At 67.9% G+C, this 27,951-nt stretch overlaps 9 protein-coding genes across 9 annotated transcripts; 4 read left to right on the plus strand and 5 right to left on the minus strand.

Moving 5' to 3' along the window:
- Positions 1-764: 764 nt before the first annotated feature.
- RHOBADRAFT_33058 (uncharacterized protein) lies at positions 765-1,811 on the minus strand (the record flags this gene model as incomplete). Its single annotated transcript, XM_018413075.1, has 4 exons — positions 1,798-1,811; positions 1,662-1,729; positions 1,335-1,586; positions 765-1,249 (listed from the first exon to the last, which is right to left on the minus strand). Coding segments are annotated over exons 3-4 (711 nt in total), but the record flags the coding sequence as incomplete, so codon positions are not given.
- Positions 1,812-2,347: 536 nt separating this feature from the next.
- RHOBADRAFT_50852 (uncharacterized protein) lies at positions 2,348-4,711 on the plus strand (the record flags this gene model as incomplete). The annotated part of the gene is made up of 3 exons (XM_018415524.1): positions 2,348-3,277; positions 3,359-4,474; positions 4,562-4,711. The coding sequence occupies 3 exons, from the start codon at positions 2,348-2,350 to the stop codon at positions 4,709-4,711; spliced, it is 2,196 nt and encodes a 731-aa protein (XP_018274428.1).
- Positions 4,712-4,961: 250 nt separating this feature from the next.
- On the minus strand, positions 4,962-5,735 carry RHOBADRAFT_11011 (uncharacterized protein; the record flags this gene model as incomplete). Its single annotated transcript, XM_018412024.1, has 1 exon — positions 4,962-5,735. One exon carries the CDS (start codon positions 5,733-5,735, stop codon positions 4,962-4,964), a length of 774 nt encoding a protein of 257 aa, XP_018274429.1.
- Positions 5,736-6,353: 618 nt separating this feature from the next.
- Positions 6,354-8,808, plus strand: RHOBADRAFT_33065 (uncharacterized protein). Its single transcript, XM_018413076.1, has 4 exons — positions 6,354-6,549; positions 6,631-7,506; positions 7,587-8,170; positions 8,247-8,808. Exons 1-4 carry the CDS (start codon positions 6,504-6,506, stop codon positions 8,562-8,564), a joined length of 1,824 nt encoding a protein of 607 aa, XP_018274430.1. The 5' UTR covers positions 6,354-6,503; the 3' UTR covers positions 8,565-8,808.
- A 2,748-nt stretch (positions 8,809-11,556) lies between these two features.
- RHOBADRAFT_50855 (uncharacterized protein) lies at positions 11,557-12,962 on the plus strand (the record flags this gene model as incomplete). The annotated part of the gene is made up of 4 exons (XM_018415525.1): positions 11,557-11,625; positions 11,707-11,986; positions 12,047-12,068; positions 12,164-12,962. 4 exons carry the CDS (start codon positions 11,557-11,559, stop codon positions 12,948-12,950), a joined length of 1,158 nt encoding a protein of 385 aa, XP_018274431.1. The 3' UTR covers positions 12,951-12,962.
- A 54-nt stretch (positions 12,963-13,016) lies between these two features.
- RHOBADRAFT_50856 (uncharacterized protein) lies at positions 13,017-14,689 on the minus strand (the record flags this gene model as incomplete). The annotated part of the gene is made up of 8 exons (XM_018415526.1): positions 13,017-13,320; positions 13,390-13,425; positions 13,517-13,888; positions 13,956-14,027; positions 14,091-14,179; positions 14,279-14,471; positions 14,548-14,573; positions 14,662-14,689. 8 exons carry the CDS (start codon positions 14,687-14,689, stop codon positions 13,102-13,104), a joined length of 1,035 nt encoding a protein of 344 aa, XP_018274432.1. The 3' UTR covers positions 13,017-13,101.
- A 1,010-nt stretch (positions 14,690-15,699) lies between these two features.
- On the plus strand, positions 15,700-17,892 carry RHOBADRAFT_10892 (uncharacterized protein; the record flags this gene model as incomplete). Its single annotated transcript, XM_018412014.1, has 6 exons — positions 15,700-15,889; positions 15,962-16,672; positions 16,734-16,789; positions 16,858-17,355; positions 17,436-17,652; positions 17,732-17,892. Coding segments are annotated over 6 exons (1,833 nt in total), but the record flags the coding sequence as incomplete, so codon positions are not given.
- Positions 17,893-19,284: 1,392 nt separating this feature from the next.
- On the minus strand, positions 19,285-22,280 carry RHOBADRAFT_21272 (uncharacterized protein; the record flags this gene model as incomplete). Its single annotated transcript, XM_018412547.1, has 7 exons — positions 19,285-19,446; positions 19,531-19,762; positions 20,145-20,270; positions 20,360-21,315; positions 21,434-21,508; positions 21,557-21,856; positions 21,948-22,280. 7 exons carry the CDS (start codon positions 22,278-22,280, stop codon positions 19,285-19,287), a joined length of 2,184 nt encoding a protein of 727 aa, XP_018274434.1.
- A 667-nt stretch (positions 22,281-22,947) lies between these two features.
- Positions 22,948-27,884, minus strand: RHOBADRAFT_49163 (uncharacterized protein). Its single transcript, XM_018415227.1, has 17 exons — positions 27,683-27,884; positions 27,181-27,390; positions 26,881-27,101; positions 26,547-26,807; positions 26,325-26,466; positions 25,459-26,260; positions 25,154-25,396; positions 25,002-25,053; positions 24,838-24,936; positions 24,552-24,663; positions 24,384-24,480; positions 24,017-24,260; positions 23,826-23,941; positions 23,545-23,760; positions 23,269-23,387; positions 23,062-23,189; positions 22,948-23,013 (listed from the first exon to the last, which is right to left on the minus strand). The coding sequence occupies exons 1-17, from the start codon at positions 27,729-27,731 to the stop codon at positions 22,984-22,986; spliced, it is 3,141 nt and encodes a 1,046-aa protein (XP_018274435.1). The 5' UTR covers positions 27,732-27,884; the 3' UTR covers positions 22,948-22,983.
- Positions 27,885-27,951: the final 67 nt, after the last annotated feature.

A 27,951-nucleotide genomic window follows, 5' to 3' on the forward strand; every position in this document is an offset into this window, starting at 1 on the left:
CCGCTTGTCGCACCCTGTCCCTCGTCTTCCTCGTCGAGCCTCGCCCCGCCCTCGAGCTCGAACGCGGCCCTCCTCTCGCCCGGGTCCATCTCGGCTCCCTTCCGCACCCTCCCCTCGCGCGCCATGCGCCGCTCGCCGCGCTCCTTCTTGCCCCGCATCATGAGCGCCCGCATGCCCCACCCGCGCTGCACGTCCTCGGGCAGGCCGGGTGGCTTGGCCGCCTGCGCGACGGCGGCCGCGTCGTGCGCGAGCCGGAGCCGCTCGAGGAACGGCGAAAAGAGGTTGACGAGCGGCGTGTAGAAGTGGTGCGACGACGGGCGCGACGACGACATGTCGGACGAGTTCGAGTCGCTGCGAGAGGGGGCGCCGGCGGCGCTGCGGGTCGGTCGAGGCGGCGGCGTCGAGGACGAGGTTCCTGCGGCGGCGCCGGCGGAAGGTGGCGATGACAGGTCGCCATCGGCGGCGGGACGAGCCGACAGGTCGCGCAGCTCGATGGCCTCGGGCGCAGCGCTCGCCGTCGTCCCGATCGTGTCGGTGCGGCCGAACCTGCGCCGCAAGCTGCTGACGGTGCTCCTGCCAGCCGTCGTCTCGGCGCCCGTGGTCGAGCCCGCAGCGGCGGCCGCAGCGGCAGCCGCCTGCTCCTTGGCGGCCGCCTCGCGCTTGCGCTTGGCGCGGCGCTCCTCTTTGCGGCGCTCCTTGTCGCGGCGGCGCTCGACGTCCTCGGCCTCGCCGGTCCACATGCCGGCGCCGACCCACCACCAGAAGCCGACCCAGCTCTGCCACAGGAGGATGCACGTGACGACACCCGGGAGCCACCGCATGCGCTCCTCTTTGATCTCGACAAAGTTGACGGCCGTGCCGAGGACGCCGAGGACGAGGGCGAGGGCGCCGAACCCGGCCGTGCCGCCCTCAGCGCGCCAGGCGCGCGAGCGGTTGATGGTGAGCCCCCAGATGAAGAGGGCCATGGTGTACAGGAGGGTGAGGCTCGAGTTGGCCGTGTTGCGGATCGCGTCGCCGAGGTCGTTGACGGCGGCCGACGGCGACAGGGCGGTAAAGTACAGGCCGGCGACGGCGACGGCGAGCGGGCCGAGGAGGCCGAGGATGAGGCGCGCCTCGAGGGCCGAGGGGAAGAGCATGGTGAGGAACTGGATGTGGGTCGAGTGGGTCGCGAGGGCGCTCAGGCCCTGGAGGAGGCACCACGCGCCGCGCTCGGCCTGCGACCAGCTCTTCTTGGGAAACGATACCTCGACTGTGTGGGGCGCGTGCGGCTCGAGTCAGTCAAGGCTGGGAGCGCCTGAGAGGCGAGAGGGAGAGATAGAGAGAGGAGGACGGACTGTAGTCGAACATGAAGGGCCAGCTGCGACCGGTGCCGTACAGGTTGTTCATGACGATGTGGAGCTGTGCGGCGACGTTGGCGAGCGAGAGGCCGGTTGCCGACGTCTGGAGGGCGTAGTTGACGCGGTTGAGCGGGGCGTGGTACCGGATGGTGAACAGGAGGTGGACGAAGAGCATGCTGAGGAGGGTGATGGTGACGCCGAGGATGACGACCTGGACGGGCATGGCGTAGGTAAAGTCGGGCAGGGCCGCTGTGGGTGCGAGAGAGACGCGGTCAGGATGACTGTCGCGAGAGGAGGCGAGGGGGAGGAAGAGCGGCGGCGCACCGAGAAGAGGGTCGTCGAGGCCATCGGCTGCCTCGTCGTGGTTCTGTGCGACGAGCGACTGGACGGCACTGTTGCAGGGGGAACAAGGTGAGTGACCAAAGATAGGTGTGGGCGACGGCGGGGGGAGAGGACGCACGCCGTGAGGGAGGGGAGGAGGGACGAGGCGGTGGCATTGGGCGACTGCTCGACGAGCGAGGCGAGGAAGGCAGAGACGTGCGGGTCTGTCCAGTTGACGGTGGCACTCATGCCCCGTGCGGACGCCGCCCTCGTCGTGGTCGGGCGGGTGAGGCGACTCGCGGGGTTGATGAGGAAGGCGACGGCGTAAGGGGGCGGCGACGGCGGCGGGCGAAGTGGGACCGGCGTGTGGGTGTCCTGGGTGGACGTGCGAGTGCAGCAAGGGTCGCAAGGGACCGGCTCGAGGGGAGCGCGATGAGCGGGAGGAGCGCGAGCCGAACGAGGCCTCGCCCCCCGTTCTCCTCCCCGCCAACGCCTCTCTCTCCGCCTCGACAGCACCGCCGAGCACGCTTGCACTCGCTGCAGGTACACCGGCAAGCCACCGACAAGCACTGCGCCGCGACTCGCACCCCGCCACCCACTCTCGTCGCCCGTTCGTCAGCCGCCAGCACCGCCTCGCTCCAACTACCTCGGTCCCCGCCGACCCGCGAGCAGCCACGGGCCAGCGCACCATGGCCGACTCGAACCCGCCCCAGTACTCGGCAGCGGCCACGGCGACCGTTCCGCAGGTTCTCGTCAACCTCGCCCCGTCCACCGACTCGGACACCGCCTCGTTCCAGCTCGGCTTCCTCGGCCACGGCCCGGCCTACGTCGCCGGCGAGGTCCAGGTCAAGTACACGGGCATCGGAGACGTCGACGCGCGGCCGGCCTTCCGCCGCCTCGACGTGTGCTTGCGCGGCGTCGAACGAGGCGCCAACCCGCACGACGAGCCCATCGAGCTGTTCGACCAGCGCCAGGTCCTGTGGGGCGACGGCGCCGCGGGCACCAGCTCGGCAGGAGCTGCCACCACGAGCGGCGAGGCGTCGTTCCCGCCGAGCGTCAACTCGTTCAAGCTCGAATTGACCTCGGACCTCCCCGTCTGCGTCCACGCGCCGCCCTCGTCCTCGCTCGCCTACACCCTAACCGCCACCCTCTACCCTGCCGACCCCGACGCGCTCCCCCTCGTGCGCTGTCACCCCGTCCACCTCGTCCGCACCTCGCCCCCGGGCTCCCTCCCCGCCGGCACCTCTTCGCCCCGCACCGTCTCTGCGACCTCGCCCCTCGCCTTCAGCGTCCGCCTGCCGCGCACCTCGTTTCGCCGCAGCGAGCCCATCGAGCTCACGACCCGCATCGAGGTGCCCGACGCCAAGGCCGTCGGCGAGGGCCTGCGCCTGCGCACCGTGAGCGCCGAGCTCGTGCGCACCATCACGGGCATCGCCGTGTCGCCCTCGCGTGCGCCGAGCGCAGACGACGACGAGGGTCGGCTCGAGCTCGAGCCGCAGGTGCACCGCACGGTCCTCGCGCACTCGGGCAAGTCGGCGCGCTTTTCGCCCTCGCGGCCGATCATCATCCGCCTCGTGCTCCACCCGCCGACCGAGCCGTCGTGCGAGTCCATCACGCAGGTGCGCCTCTCTCTCTCTCTCTCTCCGTTCCCTTCTCTCGGTCGCGTTCCTCGCTCACTCTTGTCCGTCTCGCGCATGCAGTCGTCCATCCTGCACACCGTCTCGTTCGCCGTCGTCGTCACGATCGGCCTCGTCTCGGCGCGCCCCTCCTCGTCAACCCGAGCTGCATCGCCTCTTCCCGACGCCGTCCTCTCGCAAGACGTCGTCATCCTTCCCGACTCGCCGCCGGCCTCGCGCTCCGACAAGCAGAAGGAGGTCGACCGTGAGCAGTACACGGCAGCACCACCGCCGCCGGTCGACGCACCTTGGGCGTCGCAGGACGCACCCGTCCCGACGTACGTCGAGCGGTCCGAGCACGACCTCGGCGAGCCGCCTGCCTCGGGCTCGTCGACGTCGGCCTGGTCCTCGTCCTTGCACCACGACTTTGGCGCCTCGCCCTCGTCGTCGTCCTCGGCGGGCATCCTCGTCGACATGCCGTACGCGGTCGTGTACCCGACCGACGGCGACGAGGACGAGTACGACGGCTACGAGGAGCTTTCGCTCCCCGCGACGTTGTCGACGCGCCTTCCGCCGCCGGCCATCGACGAGGACGTGAGCCCACCCTCGGTCGGCGAGCCGTCGAGTGTCGCAGGACTCGCGCTCGCGGCGGCGATGGGCGGCTTGATCGACGAGCGGGACGAGGACGGTGCCGACGAGGGCGAGACGCCGCCGCCGGACGACTTTGCCGCCTATACAGCGAGCTCGTCACCGCCGCCGCCACTGTCGCCTCGCGCAGGCGAGCGCGAGGAGGGTGCGCCGCCGCCGTCGTTCGAGGCGCGCCCATCCCGCGAGCTTCCTCCACTACTCCCTCATCCTCATTCCGACCCGCCAACCGAGCCCGCCTCTCCTCCTCCTCACATCGACTTCCACCCTCTTCCGCCTCCTGTACCACTCCCACTCCCTGTCGGCGTACCATCCACCCCGCCAGAGCACCTCGCCGCCTCGACCACCGCCGAGGACGACCTTCCCCCACCTGTCTCGCCGGCAGGCCTCACGCGCCGAGGCCTGCCGCCCCCTTACTTTGGCGGCTCGCCACCGCCGCCGCACTCGGGACCGCTCACGCCGCCGCCGCCGCCGCCGCCCGGCGCGCTCGGCACCGTAGCACACGACGAGCCGCACCCGGCGGGGCGTGCGCTCGACAGCTCGGCGCCTGTGCGCGTGCGTGTACCGTCGTCGTCTGGCTCGGCGGGCTCGACTGTTGACGGAGCGGGAGTGAGTGCTGGAGCGGCGTTGCGGCACGAGCAGGGAGCGGTCGGCGAGCGGGACGGGCAGGTGGACGAGGGACTCGAGCTGGACGGGCGGCCGCCGCCGTACGAGCAGCGGGACGCGGCGCTCGCAGCGACGAGGGGGCGTGCGGGCGACGAGAGTGGGAGGATGGGCGAGCTGGTGCTGTAGCTTGAGCGGGGCGAGCGCAATCGAGCGTGCCCTCGAACGACCGTTTCTCTCACGTTGCACGCTCTCCCTCACTTTGTCTCTCGCCTGGATCGTCCCACGAGTAAAGAGCCTCGTCGCACGAGAGTAGACAACAGCTGCGTCGTTGCAAAGGGAAACTAGAACTCGCGGAAGTCGCGCGAGCGCTCGGAGCGCACCCTCCGTGCTGCGACGGCCGCTTCCCGCTCGAGCCTGGGTGCGAGAGAGGCGAGGGTCAGTGACGCGTTCGACGAGGTCGTCGAGAGAGGAGGCGAGAGTGGGCGCACCTGTCCTGCTTGGCCCGCAGGCCGTCCTTGCCCGCCATGCCGAGGACGCCAGCAATGAGCTCGACGGCCCTCGGGCTGTCGTCGTTGGCCGGGATGGCGTACGTGACGCTGCGCGGGTCGAGGTCGGTGTCGATGATGCCGATCGTCGGGATCTCGTTGGCCGTCGCCTCGCGAAGAGCGTGGCGGTTCAGGGTCGGGCTCAGGAGGACGAGGAGGTCGGGCTTGAACGCGAGCGGGCTCGTCGCGCGCTGCTGGTCCCGGTCGCCGCTCGACTGCTTCGAGGCCGGGATCTCGCACCAGCCAAACACCTCGCGCGCGTTCGAGATGGTGCCGGGGAGCCACTTTGTGACGCCGAAGCCGTTGTCGCCGAGGCGCTTGGCGTTGTCCCACACGGCGCGCTCGGCGCCCTTGAGGCTGCCGACAAACAGGACGCGGCCGTCGCGCTCGACGACGCCCTTGACGACCTGGGCGGCGCGGCGCAGGGCGGGGAGGGTCTGGCGCAGGTCGATGTACGAGACGCCGGTGCGGGTGCCGTACACGAGCGGGAGGGCGGCGCGGTGCGTGTTGGCCGGCGAGTGGCCGAGGTGGGCCCCGGCGGCGACGAGGTGCGAGGTGGTGACGGCGGGAGGCGCAGGAGGGCGGTGCAGCGAGTGGTGCGGCTGGAAGGTCGTGTCGCGGTTCTGCGTCGAGCCGAGCTTGGTGAAGACGTCGGCTGCGGTCATGGATCCAGAGTCAGAGTCGACACGGTGCTCGCACACGCTCCTCGGCTGCTCGCTGCAGAGCCGGGAAAAAGCGCCGGGAGGGAGAAGGGGACGAAGGAGGAGGAGAGGGACGGACCCGTGTGGCGCTCTGCCCTGCGCTGCTGGACCTTTTGGAGCATGGCGTTGTAGGCCTCATCTTGTGCGCGCTGCTTGGACGACGAGGCTTGCGGGAGGGGCGAGGCGGATGAGGACGAGGACGAGGTAGCTGCTGCCGAGTGGACAGCGCGACGGGGGGTGGCACGGGTGGCGGTGGAGCAAGCAGATGCTGCTGCGCGTGCTGCTGGTCCTCGTGCTGCGCTCATCGTGGGCGGTGCTGCGGTGTGGGAGTGGGAGCGACAGCTCGTCGCACGAAAGAGATGGGAGAAACGGGCTCTCATCGTGGAGCTGCACTCGCTGCGCCAGTAATTCTTTCACGCTACCGAACGTAGTTCAGCCTTTGTCACACTGCATTCAGAGGCCGAGACGACGAGGAGAAGTGCGGCTCGCTGAGGTCGAGGAGGAGGAGGAGGCGGCCACGGCCCTGCTGCTCCTCACCACGCCCGACTGGCACCAGTCGACACCAGCGACCTCACACCAGCACTCGCACACACCACCACCGCCACCAGCCTCAGCAGCAGCGTCCCTCGTCGCTTTGCTCGCCCTCCCACTTGCTCCCCCTCCTCCTCCTCCTCATCACTTCGCACTCGCCTCGTCCAGCGACTGTACCCCGCTTGCCAGTCCTCGCCCACCATGTCCAACTGGCAGGCAGATCCCCTCCACCCCATCGCCGTCCTCGGTGCGCTCGCCTCTCCCTCGCACCTCTCCACGAGCCAACACTGACGCTCTCCCTCGCCCCGCATGTCCTCTCCCTCACCAGTCGACGAGTTGAGGGCCGAGGACGTCACCCTCCGCCTCAACGCCATCCACCGCATCTCGACCATCTGCATCGCCCTCGGCCCGGAGCGCACCCGCGCCGAGCTCCTCCCCTTCCTCCAAGAGTCGCTCGACGACGACGACGAGATCCTCGTCGCCCTCGCAGAAGAGCTCGGCGCCCCCTTTGTCGAGTACGTCGGCGGACCCGACCACGCCCACACCATCCTCCCGCTCCTCGAGCACCTCGCCGGCGTCGAGGAGACGCTCGTGCGCGACAAGGCCGCCCAGTCGGCCAACGCCGTGTGCAACCTCCTGTCGCAGGACCAGGTCGACGAGTACTTTGTCCCGCTCGTCCGTCGCCTCGCGACCGGCGAGTGGTTCACGTCGCGCACCTCGGCCACGGCCCTCTTCGCCGCCGCGTACCCGAAGGCGACGAGCCCGGTCCAGGACGAGCTCATCAAGATGTTCTCCAAGCTGTGTGACGACGACACGCCCATGGTCCGGCGAGCGTCGGCAAAGGAGCTCGGCGCGTTCGCCAAGAAGCTCCCGCACGACCAGCTCATCCAGGACCTCCTCCCCGCCTTCCGCAAGCTCGCCGGCGACGACCAGGACTCGGTCCGCCTCTTGACCGTCGACGCCATGATCGCCATCGCCGAGCAGCTCAACGAGGTCGAGTGCAAGTCGCTCCTCGGCCAGTCGATGAAGAGCCTCGTCACGGACCGCAGCTGGCGCGTGCGGTACATGGTCGCCGACCACTTTATCCAGCTCGCAAAGGCGGCCGGCCAGGACATCGTGCGCGAGGACCTCGTCGCGGCGTTCGTCTCGCTCCTCAAGGACCAGGAGGCCGAGGTCCGCACGGCGGCGGCAGGCCAGATCCCCGGTACGCTCACTCTCCCTCGTTCCTCTCGCGCTCTCAGAAGGGCCTCGTCCACTGACTCTTTCGTACCTGCGCGCCTGCAGGGTTCGCCGAGCTCACCGACCGCGACACGATCCTCGCCCGCCTCCTCCCCTGCATCCGCGACCTGTCGACCGACCAGTCGCAGCACGTGCGTGCCGCCCTCGGGTCGCAGATCTCGGGCCTCGCGCCGCAGCTCGGCAAGGACGCGACGATCGAGCACCTCCTCCCCCTGTTCCTCCAGCTCCTCAAGGATGAGTTCCCCGAGGTCCGGCTCAACATCATCTCGAAGCTCGAGGTCGTCAACAACGTGATCGGCATCGAGCTCCTGTCCAAGGCGCTGTTGCCGGCCATTGTCCAGCTCGCCGAGGACAAGCAGTGGCGCGTGCGGCAGGCCATCATCGAGTACATCCCGCTCCTCGGCAAGCAGCTCGGCGTCGACTTTTTCGACGACCAGCTCGCCAACCTGTGCATGGGCTGGCTCGGCGACCCGGTCTTCTCGATCCGCGAGGCGGCAACCATCAACCTGCGCAAGCTCACCGAGGTGTTTGGCGTCGGCTGGGCCAAGGAGACCATCATCCCCAAGGTCGTCGAGATGGGCCAGAACGTCAACTACCTGTACCGCATGACGACCGTCTTTGCCATCACCGTGCGTCCCACCTCTCTCTTCGTCCTTGGTACCCTGCACGAGCGCCGTGACTAACTGGCTCTCGCCCTCGCCGCAGACGATGGCGCCCGCGCTCGACGTCGACTCGATTCGGACCTCGATCCTCCCCTCGGTCGAGACGCTTGCCGCCGACCGCATCCCCAACATCCGGTTCAACGTCGCCAAGGCGTTCGAGGTCCTGTCGGCGTCGCTCGCGTCGCAGCCCGGCGGGCCCGACCTCGTCAAGGAGTCGCTCCTGCCGAGCATCGAGAACCTGCTCGGCGACCCGGACGCCGACGTCAGGTTCTTTGCCGAGAAGGCGGCCGAGAAGGCGAGGGCCGTCGCCAACGGCGAGACGCAGGCCGTCAGCGAGGAGGTCGTCATGACCGATGCATGAGCGGGCGCGCGCTCTTTCCTCCCCTCTCCTCCTCTCCTCCTCGTGCACCCCGTCGTACCGTCCCTACCACATAGTCGATCACCCTCTCTCTCTCGCACGAGCTCCGCGCTCTCTCTCTCTCTTTGGCGTACCGCCCTCCCTCCTCGAGTCTTTAGTTCTTTCCTCCCCCTTGCGCTCTCCCTCGCGCCGTTCTCGATCCTCCCAAGACTGTGAATTACGATAAAAGCCATGTGCTGTACCCTCCCTTGCGCGTTGTCCTTCTGTGAGCGACGAGGAAGAGAATGCGAGGTCGAGCGAGAGGAAAGCCTCGCTGCGAGGAGCGGCGGCGGCCCGTGCGTCGCGGTGTCGTCGAGCGCAGGGCTTCCGAACGGCTCGCTTTTCTCTCTCTATGTGTACGGCCACGAGAACGGCGCTTCACGTGCGTTACGGCACGAGCTGCTCGCAGGACTGGCTCGAGGAGCAAGTCGCGGAGGAAGACGAGCTTTCCGCCGCACACACGCATCCGGTCGCTCCCTCTCGCTCAGGACGCACCCGCACACACCCAGGGAGAGCGCTCGTAAGGATGCGGGCCAGCAGGAAGAGCTACTCTCGGGTCGCTCCTCGTCCGAGTCGAAGGAGAAGGGCAGGAGGCCAACTTGCGCTCGACACGACAAAGCTCGGGAAACGCGCTCGATTGCACCGCAGACATGTCCTCGTTCGATCCGGCGCGAGCAGAAGGCCCCAACCCTGCTAGATCAAGAGATAGCGTTTGAGCGAGGGTGCGCAGGATCCCCCTGTCTTTAGTAGGTGGCCGGGCGTACGGGCGCTCCGCAGGGGTGCGCGCCGTGCGAGCGGCTCACCACAGTGCGCCCGCTGCCCTCAGGGGCACGTGAGGGCGGGCGCAGCCTCGTAAAGACCCGTCCGCGACGGCTCGACTCGCTGAGCCGCCGGGACGAGTGCGACGACGAACGAGAACTCTCAACGGTCCGGGAACGCTTGCGAGGGATGAGGAGAGCGTTCGGACAGGGAAGAGCGCCGTCGCGCGGCCCAGGAAGGGCGCGAGGGGAAGCTTTCGAGGCCGAGAAGGGGGAGGTGCCATCGAGGGCGCGATTAACCTGCGGCGCGAGGTCGAGAGGGTCAGTGCGCGGGTCGGCGAGGAGCACAGACCTACATGAAGGTCCTGCAAGGAAGAGAGAGTGCGCGCAGGACGTACAAAGGACAACATGAGCCGCCTCGAGGTTGAGAGCCCGCCTCGTGCCGCCCAGAAGACCGCCTTGCCCGCCTTGCGCGGGCGTTCCGCCTGTAAGGTGACCGAGTCAGTCCATCGAGACCTCTGCACCGCGTCGCGAGGTGGCAGAGGCGGCGAGGGGAGAGGGAGAGGGGTGCCGAACACCGAGAGGCGGGGAGGAGGTGGACGCACCAGTCGCCCACAGCCCGCACAGCGCGGTCGCCTGACCCAGTAGTCTCCTTGATGCTGCGATAGTCATCGGCGACTATGCCCACAGGCCCATGAACCGTTACCGCCAGTCGAGAGAGGTCGGACGACGCGAGTTCCTGATGAAGATGCGACGCGCCCTGCGCCGACGGCGAGCGCTCGCAGTGCTGCGCATGAAGCAGAAGAATGATGCCGAGATGTGCAGGTACCGACTCGGGCCAGTCTGAGCGAGCCCAGTCGTGAGGGCCGAAAGGTGGGAGCGGGAGGAGGGACGCGAGTGCCGAGCAGACCTTGAAATCAATCCTGCGCTGTCCACAGCAGTCGCCGCGCTTTCTCCTGCTTCGAGAGTGCTCTCAGTGCTGTACAGAGTGGCCTCGCCGACCGGCAGACCGACAGGAAGAACGCGCTCGGCCCGGACCTCGACCGACTCGAAGACCCAGCCGAGGAGGCCAGCTCGCGCTCTACACGACAAAATAACTCGGGAAACGCGCTCGATTGCACCGCAGACACCTCCTCGATCGATCTGGCGCAAGCAGAAGGCCGTAACCCCGCTAGATCAAGAGATGGCGTTTGAGCGAGGGTGCGCAGGATCCCCCTGTTTTTAGTAGGTGGCCGGGCGCACGGGCTGGCCGCGAGGGGCGCTGCCGTGCGCAACGGCTCACCGGGGTGCGCCCGCTGCCAACCGAGGGCAAAGAGGGCGGGCGCGGCCTCGTCAGACCCGTCCTCGACGGCTCGGCTTGGTCGGCCGCCGGGACGAGTAACTTTCACAGGGCGGGCAGCTTGGTCCTCCGGGGCCCGCCCATATCCTACATAAAGCTCCTTGCCGTCGACAGGAGCCATCGAGGGGCGCAGGAAGGGTACGGGGGAGAGCTTTCGGGGACGAGAAGGAGGGGATGCCATCAAGGGCTCGACAAAGCTGCAGCGCATGATCGAGAGGGTCAATGCGCGGCTCAAGGGACGGCGGTACGCCGTGTGTGGGTCCTCGGGCAAAGAATGAGAGCGAGAGGGACGTACAAGGATCTAGATGAACCGGCGCGAGGTCGAGAGCGAGTCGCCCGCCGCGAGAATCTCTGACTGCCCACCCTGCGCGGCCGCCCAGCCTGCAGAGGGACCATGTCAGCTTCCAGAACTGCCCTGTATGCGTCGCGAGGCGGCGGCGAGGGCGAGAGACGAGGGAGAGGGTGGCCAAACAGAGGGAGGCGGGGAGGACGAGGACGCACCTGCTGTCCAATGCCCGCAGAGCCCTGCCGACCTGCCCAAGCCGCTCCCTGCACCTCCTCAGTCCTCGACGAGCGCGCCCACGAGTCCACGAGTCGTTGTCGAGGGGCGAGAGTGGTCGACCGACGCAGCTGGCTGATGAAGGCGCGAGTCGCCCTGCGCGGTCGGCAAGCGCGAGCGAGGGTGCGAGCCTTGATGCAGGCGGTTGCCGAAGTATGTTGGAGCGCAGCTGTGCGTCCACAGGTCGCCCATGCTCAGCGAGGGGGAGCGGGTGAGGGGGAGTCGAGAGCTGGCTCGTCGTCGCCTCGTCTCCTGTGCTCAGATGCTCATGCTCGCTCAGCGCTCACAACCACGACCGCCATGACCTCGACACCCGCCGCCCTGTGCCTACCTGCTGCATCTGTCCTCGTCGACGACGTGGACGAGGAGGTGCGCTCCCCTTCCTCCTCTTCTCCCTCTCCCTCGTCGCCTCGCCTACAGAACTGAACGTGCGCCCTAATCGACACGCAGCTCTTCCTCGTATACACGCGCAAGATCCAACTGGCTTCGTCGAGCAACGACGAGTCGACGGCGGCCAACACGAGCGCTCTCGGCTACCTCGAGGGCAAGGACGGCGTCGTCCACGTCGCCCTCACGGTCAAGGCGCCTGCTGCGACCGAGGCGCAGACCTCGAGGACGGGCGCGCGCAGGAGAGCGATCAAGAGCAAGTCCAAGGAGAGCCAGGAGCTCGTCGTCGAGGTCGAGGTGCATCAGGCGTTGGACGCGCTGCGGCATCGCAAGGGCGACACGGGTCCGTCTCCCGCTCTCGACACATTCTCAGATTTCCATCTGACTCTGCTTGAGTGCGCAGGATCTGTGCTCTGGCGCTCGAGGTGCGTCTGCCCGTCTCGTCTCAACCCCACGAGCCGAGCCATCTTTCTGTCAAGCCTTGCAGCTCACTGACCCTTCCTGTACCCTCTCGCAAAAGCCTGCACCTCGCGGAATATCTTCTGCAGGCGCACCACTTCCCCTCGATGTCGAACCCGCCACTCTTCCCCTCCCTCGCCTCCTCGACCATCCTCGAACTCGGCGCCGGCACCGGCTTCCTCGGCCTCGCTCTGCGTTCCATCTGGGGCGACAGCGGTCGATGGGTCTTCAGTGACCTGCTCGACAACCTGCTGCTCGTCGTGCGCAACCTCAAGGCCAACGACGTGCTGCCCTCGAGCTCGAGCGGCTCGAGCGCGTCTTCCTTAGCCGGACCGCCCGGCCGCACCGCGTCAAGGCGGCCCGGCGCGCGGCCTGCAGGAGCCTCGAACCCGCGAGTCGACGTCGTCGAGCTCGACTGGCTCGTCGAGGCCGCAGCCTGGGACGCCCGCCCTGGCTCGCTCTTTCCCCCCTCCTCTCCCTCGTCCTCGATCGGCGCAACCGCCGCCGCATCGCCCTCGAGCCCCCTCGACCATCCTCCCGACCTCATCCTCGCCGCCGACTGCGTCTACAACCCCTGCCTCTCAGCGCCCTTCGCCAAGACGCTCCTGCGGCACGCCGGACCCGACACGGTCGTCCTCGTCGCGTGCGAGCTGCGCGACCAAGAGCCGATCGACGAGTTCTTGCGGGCGTGGGTCACGCTCGGGGAGAGGGACGGGTGGAGGGTTGCGAGGCTCGGGTGGAGCGAGGAGAAGGGGGACGGCGCGAGGGACGAGGTCGAGGGGATCAAGCGGGGCGAGTTTGCCGTGTGGGTCGGGTGGCGAGTGAGCGACGACGAGGATGCAACGTGATGGTCACTCGACCCCTCTTGAGAGCACGACGAGCTGCTCTCGTCCTCCTCAGCCGCGAGAGAAAGAGAGATCGTGCACAGCAAGTTTCGTCATTTCCAAGGTTCTTCTCCGACGAGCGCGGTCTATGTCTACAGCAGCGCCCATCTCTACGCTACGCAAACTGCTTCTCGATCTCGACGAGCGCGTCGACGGTCGAAAGGAGCGTCTCCTCCCAGCCGATGAACGAGTCGAACCCGAGGTTGGCCTTTGCGAGCGACGTGTCGAGCGTGGCGATGGGCTTGCCGGCGTCCTTGTACTGGTCGGGCGAGGCGGGAAGGGTCGGGAGGCGCGAGCGGAGAGCTGGGCGCTGCGAGGCGAGGTAGCTCGTGGCCTGCGCAAGGTAGAGAAACAGGGTGAGTTGGCGTGTCGACTACGGCGAGAGGGAGAGGGGCAGACGCACGTCCTCCCAGGTGAACGAGCCGCCGCAAATGAGGAACTGTGGGCGTGCGTCGAGGTGTGTGAGCGACTCGTCGTGAAGGAGAGAAAGGCGAGGTCCGAGCGCCGGAGCGAGAAAGAGGAGGACGCACCCGCTTGCCAGCCACCTTGTCGTCGTCGGCCTCGAGAGCGCGCACATGGGCCGTCGCGACGTCGGCGACGTGCGCAAACAGCGGCAGGCGGTTCCACGGTACGTCGCGGCCCTCGTCGCCGTTGATGAGGGCGTAGATGGCGGCCGACGACGTGTTGACCTCGTCGCGGCTCGCGATCTTCTGTAGCGGCGGGCCATAGATCATGGGCGGGTTGATCGAGCTCAGGACGAGGCCGTGTTGGGCGGCGAACTCGTGGGCGGCCTTCTCGGCGAGCTTCTTGGACAGCGAGTAGACGGCGGGAGGCGGCAGGTCGTGCACGTCGTCGAGCGTTGCCGGGTTCCAGTCGTCGGCCGTGTACGTGTAGTCGCGCCACTGCGGGCGTGAGCATGGGTCAGCATGTGCGCGGGCAGACGAGGCCCGCGCGAAAGAGACGACGGACCGGTCCGCCGTCGGGCAAGCTCGTCACGGCGGCGAACGACGACGTGATGACGACGTGCTTGATGCCCTCGTCCTGCGTACGTGGATGCGCGTGAGTGAGAAAGTATCGCGCGCTCGATGCGGACAGAGGGCGCACCTTTGCGGCCTTGAGAACCGAGAGCGTGCCCTTGACGGCCGGGTCGATGAGGTCCTTGATCGGGTCGGTGATGTTAAACGTGTACGGGCCTGTGCGAGGAGGAAGTCAGCTGTCGTGTCGAGGGCACAGGGAGCTGTGCAGGGACACGGTCGGGTCGAGAGAGCGAGAGGACGGGTGAGCCGACGCACTGGCGGTGTGGGCGACGGCGTCGCAGCCCTTTACGGCGTCTTCGAGGCCCTCGCCCGTGACGAGGTCGGGGACCTGGACAAAGGTGAGCTTATCGGCGTGGTCGGGGTAGCGCTCGATGAGGTGGTTGGCCTTGGCGAGCGAGCGGACGGTGCCCTTGACGGCCCACCCGGCGTTGAGGAAGGCGTCGATGACCTGTGTGTGGGGAGGGGTGTCAGGTGGTGGGCTCAAGGGCAGAGATCGCAGAGGACTGGGCGAGGCAGGGACGGACGTAGGAGGCGACGAAGCCGGAAGCACCTGGAGGTTGCGAGATGTCGGGTGAGTCGGAGACTGGGGGTGAAGGCAGACGCGCGAGGGGGTGGGGAGGGAGGTGGGAGGGACTTACCGGTGACGAGGACGGTCTTGGTGGGCATGGCGAGCTTGTAGAGGGGCAGCGAGAAGAGCGAGGGCGAGGAGAGCACACCAAGTGGGGAGAGCGCGGGCGGGCCGAGTCGCCTCCCCTCGAGCTCACCACCATCTCTCCGGACCTCTCGTCCAACCTCCTCCTGACGCCCACCATGTCGTCCGACCACGACCAGCCCGCCGCCAAGCGCATCCGCCTCGACGACCACCAGCCTCCCGCCGCCCCCGCAGCTCCACAGCCCGCCGCGGCCTCGACCCCCTCCTCCTCGTCGAGCAACCTCATCTCGTCCTTCTTCCACCAAGACGCACCGGGCCTCTTTGGCGTCCTCGCCAACTCGCTCGGCAAGCGCGCTGCCACCGAGGACGAGGTCGGCATCACCCGCTTCATCGCTCCCGAGGTCGAACCCTTCTCGGCCATCATCAAGCACCGGTTGAGCTCTCTTCCCTCGGCCCTTCGTTCTTCCTGATCCCAAGCTGACTCGTCCTCTCCCTCCCGCAGCTTCACCGACTTTCTCGTGTACGAGGTCGGCCTCGACGGCGAGGTCGTCCGCCTCAAGGACATCGACGGCCCGGGCAAGAAGCGCGACCAGCTCAACAAGGACGACGCCAAGCCCGACGCCGCCGCTTCTCCAGCTCCGGCCGATGCGCCAGCAGCGTCCGCGGCTCCCGGCGAGAACAACGAGCGCACGCCAGCAGACACGGCGCCGGCGGCGTCAGAGCCTCCCAAGGTCGTCGACAAGGTCCGTCCCTTGCTCTCCTTCTTCTCCTCGCCTTCCCTCCTCGCCATACGTGCACTGACCTCGGCCCCCTCGCAGCCTGTCGCACTGTGGAACGAGACGTCTGCCGCCGCTGTCGCCCCCCTGTTCGAGGCGTCGACGACCAAGCTCGACGAGTTCAAGGCGTTCATCGAGGCGGGCCCTGGATCCGCCAAGGACAAGCGTACCTTCGTCTCGGACGTACGTCCTCCTTTTTCTCTCTCCTCTCTCGGTCACACCGGGCGGGCGAGGCTCACCTACTCCTCGTCCTCGCGCAGCCCATCCCCGACAAGGCGCTTCGCGGCACGTTCCACAAGACGCTGCGCGAGGCCTTCTCGTCCAAGCTCGTATCGGCGCACAAGGAGAACGAGGGCGGCGAGCCGTCGATTGAGGTCGCGTGGGTCAAGGCCGGGACGGCGACTCGCGACAAGAAGCACAAGGGCGCAAAGGGCGAGCGTGGTGCGTCCTCCTCACCTTCTTGCCCCCCTGTCCCGTCACCCTACTGACGCCTCGTCCTTCCTCTCGCAGTCGAGCGTCCGGACCTGTCGACCCTGCCGCCGTACATCCACTTTACGCTCCTCAAGGCCAACAAGGAGTCGCACGACGCCCTGTCGACCCTGAGCCGCTACTTCAACCTCACGTCGACCCGCGACCTCGGCATGGCCGGTACCAAGGACAAGCGCGCCGTCACGGTGCAGCGCGTCAGCCTCAAGCGCTCGGGCCGCATGCAGACGGCCGACGACGTGTGGCGTGCGGCCCGCACCGGCGGCGGCGGCGGCGGTGGGCGCGGCGGACGAGGCGGGCGCGGTGGACGAGGTGGGAGGGGCGGCGGGTGGGGCGGCGGCGGCGGCTTCATCGACCGCAACATCCGCATCGGCGACGTCGGGTACGGCGACCGCGCGCTCGAGCTCGGCCAGCTCGCCGGCAACAAGTTCGTCGTCACGTTGCGCGACGTCAAGACGCCGTCGATCGCGACCCTGCACGCGTCGATGAGCGCCATCCGGGCGCACGGGTTCGTCAACTACTACGGCATGCAGCGTTTCGGGACGGCGCCCGTCCCGACGCACGCCGTCGGCCTCGCGCTCCTGCGCGGCGAGTGGGCGCTCGCCGCCGAGCTCATCCTGTCGGCTCGCGACGGCGAGCACGACGACATGCTGTACGCCCGCCACCTGTGGCGCGAGGGCAAGGTCGGCGAGGCGGCGAGGGCCATGCCGAGGAGGGCAGTCGCTGAGCGCTGCTGTGCGTCCCTCTCTCCCTCTTTCGCTCCCGAACCGCCGTACTCATCGTCCTCGTCGCACAGTGCTCGAGTCGTACCAGCGCAACGGCGTCTCGAACCACCTCGGCGCCATCTCGACCGTGCGCTCGAACCTCGCCCCCTCCTCTCACTCGACGAGTCACTCACGCTCGCCCGTCACCGCCCGCAGATCCCCAAGAACCTGCGCCTCATGTACGTTCACGCGTGGCAGTCGTACGTCTGGAACCGCGTCGTGAGCGAGCGCGTCAAGCTGTTCGGCGCCAAGCACCCGGTCGAGGGCGACCTCGTCTACGCCGACGGCGAGGGCGCCGAGGACGAGCCCGTCGCGGTCGACGAGGACGGCGTCGTTGCACCCGAGGCTGCAGACGGCGAGGCGCCGAGCGAGGAGGCCGCCGTCGAGGTCGAGCCGTCGGGCACGACCGCCGCCGCCGCCTCGAACCCGCAGCTCGCCCACTTCATCGCGACGTCCAAGGTCCGCAAGGTGCGCGCCCTGACGGCCGACGACATCGCGTCGGGCGCCTTTACGATCTACGACGTCGTCCTGCCCATGCCCGGGTTCGCCGTCAGCTACCCGGCGGGCGAGCTCGGCGACGTGTACAAGCGCGTCATCCGCGAGGACGGCATCGACCCGGACGACATGTGGCGCAAGCAGAAGGAGTACTCGCTCGTGCGTCCTGCTCCCGCCCTTTCTCCTTTCCTCTCTCGAGCCTCGAGCCAGAGCGTGACTGACAGTCCTCTCGCTCGCAGGGTGGCGCCTACCGCAAGATCGTGCACCTGCCCAAGGACGTCACGTACCGCCTCCTCGTCTCGACGTCGCCCAACGAGGACCTCGCCCAGTCGGACGAGGACGCGCTCCTCGGGCGCGCCAAGCCCGCCGCGCGCGAGTACCGCGAGGAGGACGGCCCGCTCGCCGAGGGCGAGAGCCTCGCCATGCAGGTCGAGCTCACGCTCGGCTCGTCCACCTGTGCGCCCCTGTCCTCTCACCCTCCCTCTCTCGTCCCTGGCTCTGCGCCGCAGCTCACGACCCGGACGAACGCCCGCAGATGCGACCATGGCGCTGCGCGAGGTCCTCAAGTCGCGCACGAGCGCCGCCAACCAAAAGTCGCTCACGCAGCAGATGGAGGCGCGCCTCGAGCAGCAGGGGCAGGCGCAGGAGCGGGCGCAAGCCGAGGCCGAGGAGGTCAAGGACGTCGAAATGGCGTAGCGCTCGCCCGACTTGCATGACAGCGTGACTCGCTCTCTACTCGAGAGACTCGAGAGTTCGTGAGCGCGACCGCAGCGACGTGCAAGCGGTCGCAGAAGTTGTGCGACGACGTGACCTTCTCAAGTTCGTAGTCACCCGGCCACGCTCTCGCCACCCTCGCGCTCGGCCGCTTCGAGAGCGAAACTCACGCTCGTTCGGCGAGCGAGTGCAGTCAATGGCTCGAGAGAAACGAGTGGAGCTAAGCTTGTGGCCGTCCCGGCGCTGCCGAGTTGCAGGAGACGCAAATTCAGCCCTCGGCCGGGAGCGCGTTACCGAAAAAAGGAGGCTCTCGCGGCAAGCGCAGGCGCTTGACGAATTGTCCGAGGAGCCGGTCGAACGGGCGGCGAGCGGAAGCGGAGAAGGTCGAAGGGTCCGAGCGACGCAGGGCTCGAGCGAAAACGACGGGCGAACTCGCCGCGACGAGCGACGACGCGCTGCCGAGGGGTTTCGGCCAGGGAGAACTTCGATTTGAGATGCGCACAGGACGAGCACTTAGCAGCGATCTGCGTCGCGCGACAGTGCAGGTCGGCCTTGCCTCGGCAACGAGCAGTCGTCGTCGTCGCCGCCGCCGCCGCTGCTTTTGTTCTCCACCGAGCGACAGAGCGTGCGTCGCAGCGGACGACAGCCAACCGCCGACCGAGCAAAGCGAGACGACTGGGGACCCAGGACGACCTCCGCTCTCTTCCCTCTCAAGATGCGGACGAGCTCTCGCACTGCGGCGGCGGCTTCCGCCTCGGCATCGCCTCCCTCGCCCGTCGACGGCAAGGCGACCGCCGAGTCGTTCTCGTACGTCGAGCCTCCGACGACCCGGTTCGTCGCAGAGCTGCCAGTCGCCCCAGTGTCGCCTCCACCTCTCGCCGACCCCACAGCGGTCGCCGACCGTGACCCGCTCTTCCTCGCACTCGACTCGGGCTCGACCACCCTCCCTGCACCTCGACCACCACCAGGACGAGCCATGCAGCCCAACGGTGCCCACGCCCACGCCGCTCCACCGCCAGGAGCCGCGCCAGGCCCGTCCCCCGTCCCGTCGTCGTCCATCGCCTCCGATCGCGGCCTTGCACCCACCACCGCCGACGGCGACACGCACGCGTCCAGCAAGAGCAGGCGCAGGCTCACCGCCAGCCTCGGCAGCCTCTTGCCCGGCACCAAGCGCGACAAGGCCCGCGCCGCCGACCCTGCGCCGCCAGCACCCACCTCGGCCTCGGCGGCAGGGTCGTCTGCCTTGGCGGCCCCGAGCGCCCCGGTGCAGCACGCAGGGCCGTTCGGGTTCGGCACTCGCACTCGAAGGAGCTCGAGCGCGTCCCGCCACCCGGTCCTCCTGTCCGGGTCCGCCGGCGCCGAATCCGCCTCGCCCTACTCGCTCTCCTCCTCGTCGCTCCACCCCTCGTCGACCCCGACCTCGTCCAAGCCGCCTGTCAGCCTCGCAAAGGTCTTTCGTCGCCGCAACTCGGGCAGCCACGGCTCGGACCTCGCCAGCTCGACCTCGACCTCGTCGTCGCTCACGCCCACCTCGGCCTCGTCCCCACCGCCGCCACCTCAAGGGCGGTCCTCGCTCGACCTCGGCGGCGACCTGCGCCGTCCGTCCCTCGACGAGCTCACGAGCCCGTTGCGGCTGAGCGACAGCAGCGAGGGCTCGGCCCTGACGGCGTCGGGATCGGCCGTCTCGACCGCGCCGACTTCGCCAGATGCGCCGGCGTGCGACGAGGAGGACAGCGGCACGGCGGCAGAGCGGCGGCGCAGGGGCTCGCTTGCCCTCGCCGAGCAGTTGAGTCGAGACGGGCGCGACGAGGAGGTCGAGGGTGCGTCTTCTTCTTCCTCCCTCGAGCGCCACCTTCCCGCGAGTCAGATACTGAATCTCCTTGCCCGTTGTCTGCAGACCTGCAGGACTTTGTCGTCGCGTCGGGTTCGCCAAAGCCGTCGAGTGCGTCCCTGCTTCCTCCAGGTCCACTCGGGCCCCTGACTGATTCGCGCTTTCTCCCCCCGTGCAGGCACGCCTTTCGCCCGCCGGCCATCGAGCACCCCCTCTTTCACCGCCTTTCCTCCCCCGTCCGACGTCGACCCGTCCCGCAACGTCAACACGTCGGGCGCCTCGTCGCCGCCGCTCCACCCTCGTCGCCTCACCCGCAACATCGAGGGCCTCTCGCTCAGCGACCTTCGCCGCTCGCCCTCCGAGACGCCGTCGCCCGCTCCCCTCCCGTCCCAGACCGCCGCACCTTTCGCCGTCACGTCGTCGTCGCCGCCAGAGAGCACCACCCCTGTCGCGCCCGCCCTTCGCGACCCGTCCCACCGCCTGCGCCTCGGCGCCCTGCCCCGCCTCCTCTCGACCCACGCCGTCGCGACTGCGGGCGCGACCGAGTCGGAGAGCGACACCGAGGGCGACTCGGGCTCGAGCGAGGAGGACGAGGACGAGGACGAGGGCGACCATTACGCGACGGGCGACGAGGGCCCGGTCACGACGCGCAGCCCGGTCGGTACGCCCGCCGCGCACACGCCTGCCGCGAGCGCGTACGGCACGCCGCGAGGGCAGACGCCCGGCGGCGCTCGTCCGCCGACGGCGCGCATGCCGAGCCTGTCGGCCGTCTCGACCTCGACGGCGACGGGCGTCATCGCGAGCGGCGGGCCCTCGAATTGGGTCTCGTTCGCGCACACGCCGACGCCCGCGATGCGCACCGCTCGACCGCAGAACGGCATCTCGTACTTCGACCTGCCGCGCCCGACCTCGTCGTCGTCGTCGGCGGCGGGAGGTGCGAGCGCGAGCGGCGCGCCGCCCAAGACGCCGCTCGCCTTCATGAGCATGTCGGACGTCGCGCGTGGCAAACGCCCGGCGCTGCAGGAGGACGTCGACGCGGCGGCGAGCGCGGCGGCGAGCCCGGCCCGCATCGTCACGGTCGAGCCGGCGGCGGCGGCAGCAGCAGCGGCCGCCGAGCGCACGGGCACGGCCCCGGCGTCGCCGACGACCGACGGCGCAGCTCGAGCCGGCCTGTACCGCTTGCGGAGCCAGAGCGTCGTCGCGCTCGCGAGCCCGCGCATGATGGACGAGGACGGCGAGCCGCTCGGGACGGCGGGCGTCACCGAGCTCGACCCGGTGTGGCAGCGCGGCGTGCCGGCGGCGCAGAAGACGCCTGGCTTCCTCAGCTTCGGCCTCGCGGCGCAGAAGCAGCACGAGCACGCAGCCGCCGCGGACGAGCCCCGGCGCACGGTCCCGCAGAGCCCGGCGTCGCCCATCAAGACGCCCGCCCCGCTCGACACGTCCGTCACCTCCTCGCCTTCCTCGACCCAGCCCTCCTCGCCGACGACCCTGCGCTCTCGCCCGACGACCGCCGGCGCCGGCAACCGCCTGCACCGCACGCGCTCGATGTACGAGCTGCGCGACGCTCCTCCCGCCTACACGTCGATGTACCGCCAGAGCGGCACGGGCGCGATGCAGGTCATCCTTCCTCGCGAGGAGGAGGGCCGCGAGGGCCTGCCCGGCTACTCCTGCGCCATCCACATCGAGGGCTACATGCCGCGCAAGCTCGAGTTTACTGCGCCGGGCGTTCAAGCTCGCGACCGCGCCTGGAAGCGCCAGTACTTCGTCCTGCACGGCACGTCGATCAAGATCTTCAAGTTCGACTTGCGCACGCACCCTCTCCCCGGCGAGGACGACTGGTCGGTCGTGCCGGCCGACATCGCCGGGAACGACGGCCCGCCGCCGCTCCACTTCCACGAGGGCGAGTACGGCGTCGAGCAGCCGGGTCAAGGGCACCGGTTCTCGATCGAGCTCGCCAAGGCCAAGGCCAAGGAGCGCATCATCGCGAGCGCGACGGCGTCGGCCGACAACGCCCTCGTGCGGCACTACTCGCTCCAGAACGCCGAGTCGGGCCTCGCCGCCGACTACCTCAAGCGCAAGCACGTCGTTCGCGTGCGGGCCGAGGGCGAGCAGTTTCTGATCCAGGCCAAGGACGACCGCGGCGTCATCGACCTCATCGAGGTGCGTCCCTCTCCTTCACTTTCTCCTCGTCAGTCCTCGTCCTGACCTTCTTCCCTTCCCTTCCCTCTTCCTTCTCCCTTCCTCTGCACAGGCTCTTCAAGCTGCGACAAACGTCGCTCTCGACCTCGACGCTCGGCCCCTTCCCAAGTTCATCACGCTCCCTCGCCGCCGTCGCCGTCGCCGCGCCGCTCGCCCTGCCGACGGTACCGCCGCCGCTGCAGCAGGCGCTACCGGCGCCACAGCGACCGACCTGACCGCCGCTGCGACCGCCGCTGCTGCGCCAGCTGCGCCGGACCGCATGGGCGACATGCTCGCCGAGGAGCAGGTCCGTCTCGCCGCCGCCCTCCCGCCTTTCTTTTCGTCCCACCCGACCCGACATTGACTCTCTCCTCTCGTGCAGAATGCCTACTCGCGGCGCAACAGCGCCACCGTCATGTAGAGCGCGCAACGAGCGCCTCTCCCGACCTTTCCTCTCTTCCCCCGACGCCTGTCCATGCCTGTATCACCGTCGCCTCGCCTAGGCCCTCCCGCTCTACATAGCTGTCGCAAAACCTTTGTTGCCAGACCGTGGATACGACCCAGCCGCCCTTGCCTATCCCTCCCTCGCCTTTGCGTTCCCCCTCACTCGCCCTTTGCAACGATTTATTTCCTCTCGCCTGTCGAGCCTCGGGTGCGAGCCCTCGAGAGCACCAAGAGCCTTGCTCGACCCTGTCTCTCGAGCTGCAGAGGGGACGAAGCGACGAGCTGTGCTGGAGGTAAGCGCAGGTGTGCGAGAGCAGCAGGTTCGAGCGCGCGTCGAACGAGTCGCGAGCGAGTGGCTGTCTTTTGCAGACCGTTCTCTCCAGGTACCTTCTGTTGTAGAGCGAGAATATAGTGCGTGCACGACGCGCTCGGCGCGCCGCATGTTGCTCAGCGAGCTCCTCGTGCACGCTCGCGCTTGACCTTCTCAAAACGAGAGCTCTCCTCTCACTTTGCCTGCAAGGACATGACTCTCGACGAGACGGCGAGAGTGCTTCGCCGGCGTGGTGGGACTGAGGGCAACAGAGAGAGAAAGAGAGGGAACGCGAAAGATACAGGGCCTGCTACGGGTACAAGGAGCGCGCCGAGAAGATCTAGAAAGACGCAGTGACAGTCCCGTCTGTAGTGAACGGTGAGTCTACCTGGTCGCCGAACAGCTCGCGCAAGTCGCTCTCCATGCCCTCGAGGATATACGACACGGACGCCATCGACGAGATGAAGAACCAGTACCGGAGGTAGACCGACGAGGCGAGGATGCGGCGACCCTCCTCTGCGCACGACGAGCGAGGGTCAGTGCGGGTCGAGGCGAGGCGAGGTGGAAGAGAGAGAGGAAGAGAATGGGGACGTACCAGTCCTCGTGAGCCTCCTGCTGAGCACCATCGCGTCGTGCTGCAACATCCTCGAGACGCCGATCATTGAGGGAAGGTCGGGAGGCAGCGGCTGCTTGGTCGAGAGCGAGGTGGCGACACTGAGGTTGGCGTCGACGTGACGGCGAGGAGGAGGACGTGCGAGAGAGGCGCAACCAAAAAGGGGAGGCCGGGGAGGAAGGTTGAAGGTGGGGAGGAGGACGAGGAGGAGAGGTCAGGCTCGAGTCGAGGGGCAAACATTGGACAAAGCGGACGCACAAGTACGAGAGGGCTCGCGTGACACGCTTGGCCTGCTTGCGGTACGGGACGAGGACGTCGGAAAAGTTCTTGCGAATCTCGGGCGAGAAGCCCTCCTCGCCGAGGGCCGTGCGCGCCTCGCGCAGGCGGTCGAGGATCAACTGGTGCGACCGGATGATGCGGGCGATAACAGGCGCCTTGAACGGCTGACCGAAAGTCGGCTCGACTGAGGCGAACCTGCGAGAGAAAAGACGGGTTGGCGTTCACGACTGACGGCGAGGCCGTGGGAAAGGTGGACGCACTTCATGATGGGCATGAGACCGAGTAGCTCGCCCTGGATCTCGACCTCGCGGCCGATGAGCTCCTTCTGCACGACTCTGACGACGTCCCAGTCCGGCGGCGCGCAGTCGGTCGAGTCCTGCCGAAAGTCACGCCGTCAGGACGGACACGTTCGAGCGTACAGAGGCTCGAGGGAGAGAGAAAGAGGACGCACCTGAACCATGGGCATGACGGCCTCGGTGAGGTACGACAGGAGGACGCCGAGGCCATTCAGCTGCCAGCTGATGCGGGCGAGCTTCTGACGCAGGGTCTGGCGCGCCGGCTGACGCAGGATGAGGATCTGGAAGACGGCGGCGATGGACAGGGCCATGCACATGGCGACGAATTGCTTCGCGCAGCGGTAGGCGGGCGAGTCGAAGCCGGGGCGGATCTGGCCAGGCACCTCGTTGTACGTCCACCTGCGGGGAGAGAAGGGTCAGGGCTCTGCGCCGAGACAATAGTCGACCATGCGGGAACGAGAGACAGGGCGGGAACGAGGAGAATCGGGAGAAGAGGTGCAGGGAAGAAAGAGCGGGGCTCACTCGGTGACGATCAGGACGCCGGCGCCGTTCAGCGCGAGGAGTGCACCGGCGAAGAACTGAGGCCGCGTGTAGATGATGGCCGATAGCGGGAACGAGGCTGTGCGGGAGAGAACGCTGAGCCTGGTAGGCCCTGTCGAGCGGCGAGAGGGGCAGAGAAACAGGACGCACCGACAGCGAGCAGACACACCATGCCGTACGGGTTGAACTTGTAGCCGCCGACGTCGAGGAAGATGCGCAAGATGAGGAGGCCGAGGAGAGAGCCAAAGCCGGTGCCGAGGATCTGCGAGGAAGGGAGAGTGAGCTCCTCTGTGCAAGCTCGGGAGGCGCCGTCGAGTACACGAGAGGGTGAGAGGGTGAGAGGGAGAGGGCGAGAGGGATTGGTGACGACAGGCAAGGCCGGAAGGAGGAGGGGGAGAGGGGCAAGATAAGGAGGAAGGGCAGGAAGAGAGCGAACCTGGATGACGAAGGTCAAAAGAGATTGGCCCAGGGTCGGCGCCAAGGCGACGACGATGGTGATGATGCCCGACGTCAAGCCGTAGTCGACAAAGTAGCTCTGTTGCCAGGGGACGAGAGAGTCAGGCGAGATGGGCGAGGAGGAGTCGAGCGGGGTGGACGCACCTGAAGCGACGGCGCGAGAAGGAAGACGGCGTAGACGGACACGGCCGCAGCTCTGCGAAGGAGATACCAGGTGAATTTGGGTGCCGAGAAAGAGGAATTGCGAAAGAGGAAAAGAGGGGGTCCGAGCGAGGGAGGGAAGAGGCTTGACTTACGTTTTAGCGGCATAGATCGAGTCGGGCGTACGGGCGAGACGCTCGAGCTCGGCAATGCGAGTCCAGATGCTCTTCTTGGGCGCCACAAAGTCGCGACCCGAAAGGCGAGCGAGCGCCTCGCGAACCGACATCTTGGACGACGCGTCCTTGGCCGGCTTGGGCGAGCGCTTCGACTCGAACAGGTGGAAGCGGATGGCCTTCTTGCGGGGCGTGGTACCAGGCTGAGGCACGATGTACTCGTAGCTGCGACAGGAAGCGAGTAAGTGACTCGGCTCGAGGAGGTCGAGGCGATCGAGGGGACGCACAGCGTGGCAAGTTCGCCGCCGACGGCGCCCATACCGGCGAGGAAGGCGAACGAGCGCATGACGGCCGAAGCACAGATCATCTCGGCGGTGCGGACCGTGTCGGTCGGGCGAGACGGGCTGGTGGACGACTCGGGCACCTTCTCATCCTCGCTCGATGAGTCGGTCCCCTTGGTTGGGCGCTTGGCGAGATCAGGCGTCGCCTGCGTGTGCGTCGCCGTCGACGTCGCCTGCGGCTTGAAGTTGATGCGCTGCGGCGGGTTGGCGTACTGCTCGGCCATCGACGGGCCGGGACGAGACAGGCGGAGCTCGTCCTCCTCGGGGACGCCCGTCGCGAGCATGCGCCCGATACCGGACAACTGCGAGTCCTCGAACGAACGCCATGCACCGCGCAGAAAGGCGACCTTGTCGACGACCTTGCCGTCCTTCTTGCCGTCCTTGTGCCCGGCGAGCGCAGCCGAAGCTGCCGAGGCGACGTCGCCCTCGACGAGCGTGTCCGGCGCCGTGCTCATGCTCGGCCTGCGGCTCGTCGTCGGCGTCGAGCCGGCCGTCATGACCTCCTTGCGCAGGCGGGCCGCGATGCGCTGCTGGAGCGCGTCCGACTCCTCCTTCGACGACGGGTTGGGGACTGACAACGAGAAGCGGCGCCCTCGGCCGGTGCCCGACTCGAGGTCAGGCGTCTCGGGCACCTCGTGGAAGTCCTCCCAGTGGCGCTCGCCGGGCGCGGGCGAGTGGTAGACGACCTTGCCGTCGGCCTTGCCCACGGCGAGTTCGCTGACGATGTCGGAGAAGGCCAGGTCGGCGCCTGCAAAGAAGCGCTCGTCAGTTCCGGCCCGGCACGCCCGAGCCATCGAGAAAGAGGGACGCACTGCGACGAAGCTTGGAGAAGGCCTTGGAGGCGTGTGTGTCCTGGAGCTCCTGCTTGACGATCTCGAGCGCGGCCGGGTCGAACTTCTCCATCGAGACGAGCGACGAGTAGGACGTGATGAGGCCGTGCTGCATGGCCCGAACCTGCGTGACATGTCGAGGCTGGTCAGTGCCTGCTCGCCGCCGGGTGGTGGACCGAGGTGACGAGGAAGGGAGGGGCGCACCTTGGCGACCATGAACCCGTAATCGTGCATCGTCCACCGCGTGTAGTTGATCTCGATGCCGGCCTGGGCGTAGCGCTGGCCGAGGACGCCCATGTCGGACCGGATGCTCTGGTTGAGCTCGTCTCGGGCGACGCGCTCCTCGTCGGTGAGCTCGACGAGGTACGTCTTGCCGATCAGGTGCGAGAAGGTCGAGATGTGCTCGAGCGAGATGACGAGGATCTCGCGAAGCTCCTTCTCGGCGGAATGAGGAAGAACGAGAAGCTGCGGGAGAAGGGAAAGGTCAATGCGGCGCTCGCAGAAGGTGAGGCTCATTCGAGATGGGACTCGCGTTGACGACGAGGACGATGGCGAAGCCCCAGCAGTAGGCGGCCAGGTATGCCTCGAGGTACTCGGGCACGAATCTGCCGCCCGAAAGAACCGAAGTGTAGGCGCCGCTGAACGCGAGAATGATGAAGAGGAGGCTCATGCCGAAGTAGCGCAGGCTCTGCGCCTTGACGAGGGCGGCGAGATAGACAAAGATGGCGAGCACAAAGCCTTGTGCAACTCTTGAGCCACCTGTGCACCGGAGTATGTCAGTCAGACGACGTGAGGAGAGCGCTCGTGGCGGACAAGGAGGGACAGGAGGTGGACGTACCGAGTTTGGCGAGGATGGCGAACGCTCCGCCGCCGAGACCGACACCGATGGCGGCGAACAAGGCCTGGTACCAGCATGCGCCGACCGCTAGACCCGGTTGCCCAGCAATGCAGATGAGGATAACGCCAGAGAGCGTGACCGGGTAGGGGTTGAGGCGCGAGAACGAGTGGATGAAGATGAGGATGAAGGCGAGAGTATAGGCGAGTGAGGCTGTCGACCGGCGAACGAGACAATGTCAGTGTCTGTGCGAGACTCGGGACGACCGAGTCGAGGAGGATGAGGAGGTCGAGGTGTGGGGAGGCCGAGGTGCAAGGACGCCCTCGCAGGCCGTGCCCAGCGGGCGCGATAGCGCTTTTGCAACTGTAGCTCGGCGTGGGCGGCGGCGCAGCTCCAGCAACCTGTCCCACCCGCTCCTGCCCACTCGCCCGCACCTGATCAGGTGCACGTTCGCGCCGTCCTCGTCCCACCCCTCGCGCACCGCCGAACGAGTGGAGGGGCTCACCTTTAGCTGTGGCAATGACCTGCCGGGTCGACATGAACTTGGGTGCCATGACGGCGGGGCGAACGAGGACGGCGTTTGCTGACGAGGGCGACAAGGTGGGGTTGAAGAGCTGGCGAGCTGAGGCGTGGGCGAGACGACAGGCGTGCGGCTCGAGGCCCTCAAAGCAGTCCAGGTGGATGGATCGAGTGGCTGAGCGCGTCGGTTGCACTCAGAGGTGAGGACGAGAGGTAGAACAACGACAGGTGGGCGAACCTCGCCCAGGAAGCTCT

Source organism: Rhodotorula graminis, assembly GCF_001329695.1.
Source record: "Rhodotorula graminis WP1 unplaced genomic scaffold RHOBAscaffold_1, whole genome shotgun sequence".
NCBI classification, from domain to species: Eukaryota; Fungi; Basidiomycota; class Microbotryomycetes; order Sporidiobolales; family Sporidiobolaceae; genus Rhodotorula; species Rhodotorula graminis.

Coding starts and splice junctions, on each gene's coding strand:
- RHOBADRAFT_49163 (XM_018415227.1), bottom strand. CDS start 27,731: ATGGCACCCAAGTTCATGTCGACCCGGCAGGTCATTGCCACAGCTAAA. Junction 27,391..27,682: donor GGTCATTGCCACAGCTAAAG/GTGAGCCCCTCC, acceptor GCCGGTCGACAG/CCTCACTCGCCTATACTCTC. Junction 27,102..27,180: donor CGCCATCCTCGCCAAACTCG/GTACGTCCACCT, acceptor TCCGGTGCACAG/GTGGCTCAAGAGTTGCACAA.
- RHOBADRAFT_33065 (XM_018413076.1), top strand. CDS start 6,504: ATGTCCAACTGGCAGGCAGATCCCCTCCACCCCATCGCCGTCCTCG. Junction 7,507..7,586: donor GGCGGCAGGCCAGATCCCCG/GTACGCTCACTC, acceptor GCGCGCCTGCAG/GGTTCGCCGAGCTCACCGAC. Junction 8,171..8,246: donor CGACCGTCTTTGCCATCACC/GTGCGTCCCACC, acceptor CCCTCGCCGCAG/ACGATGGCGCCCGCGCTCGA.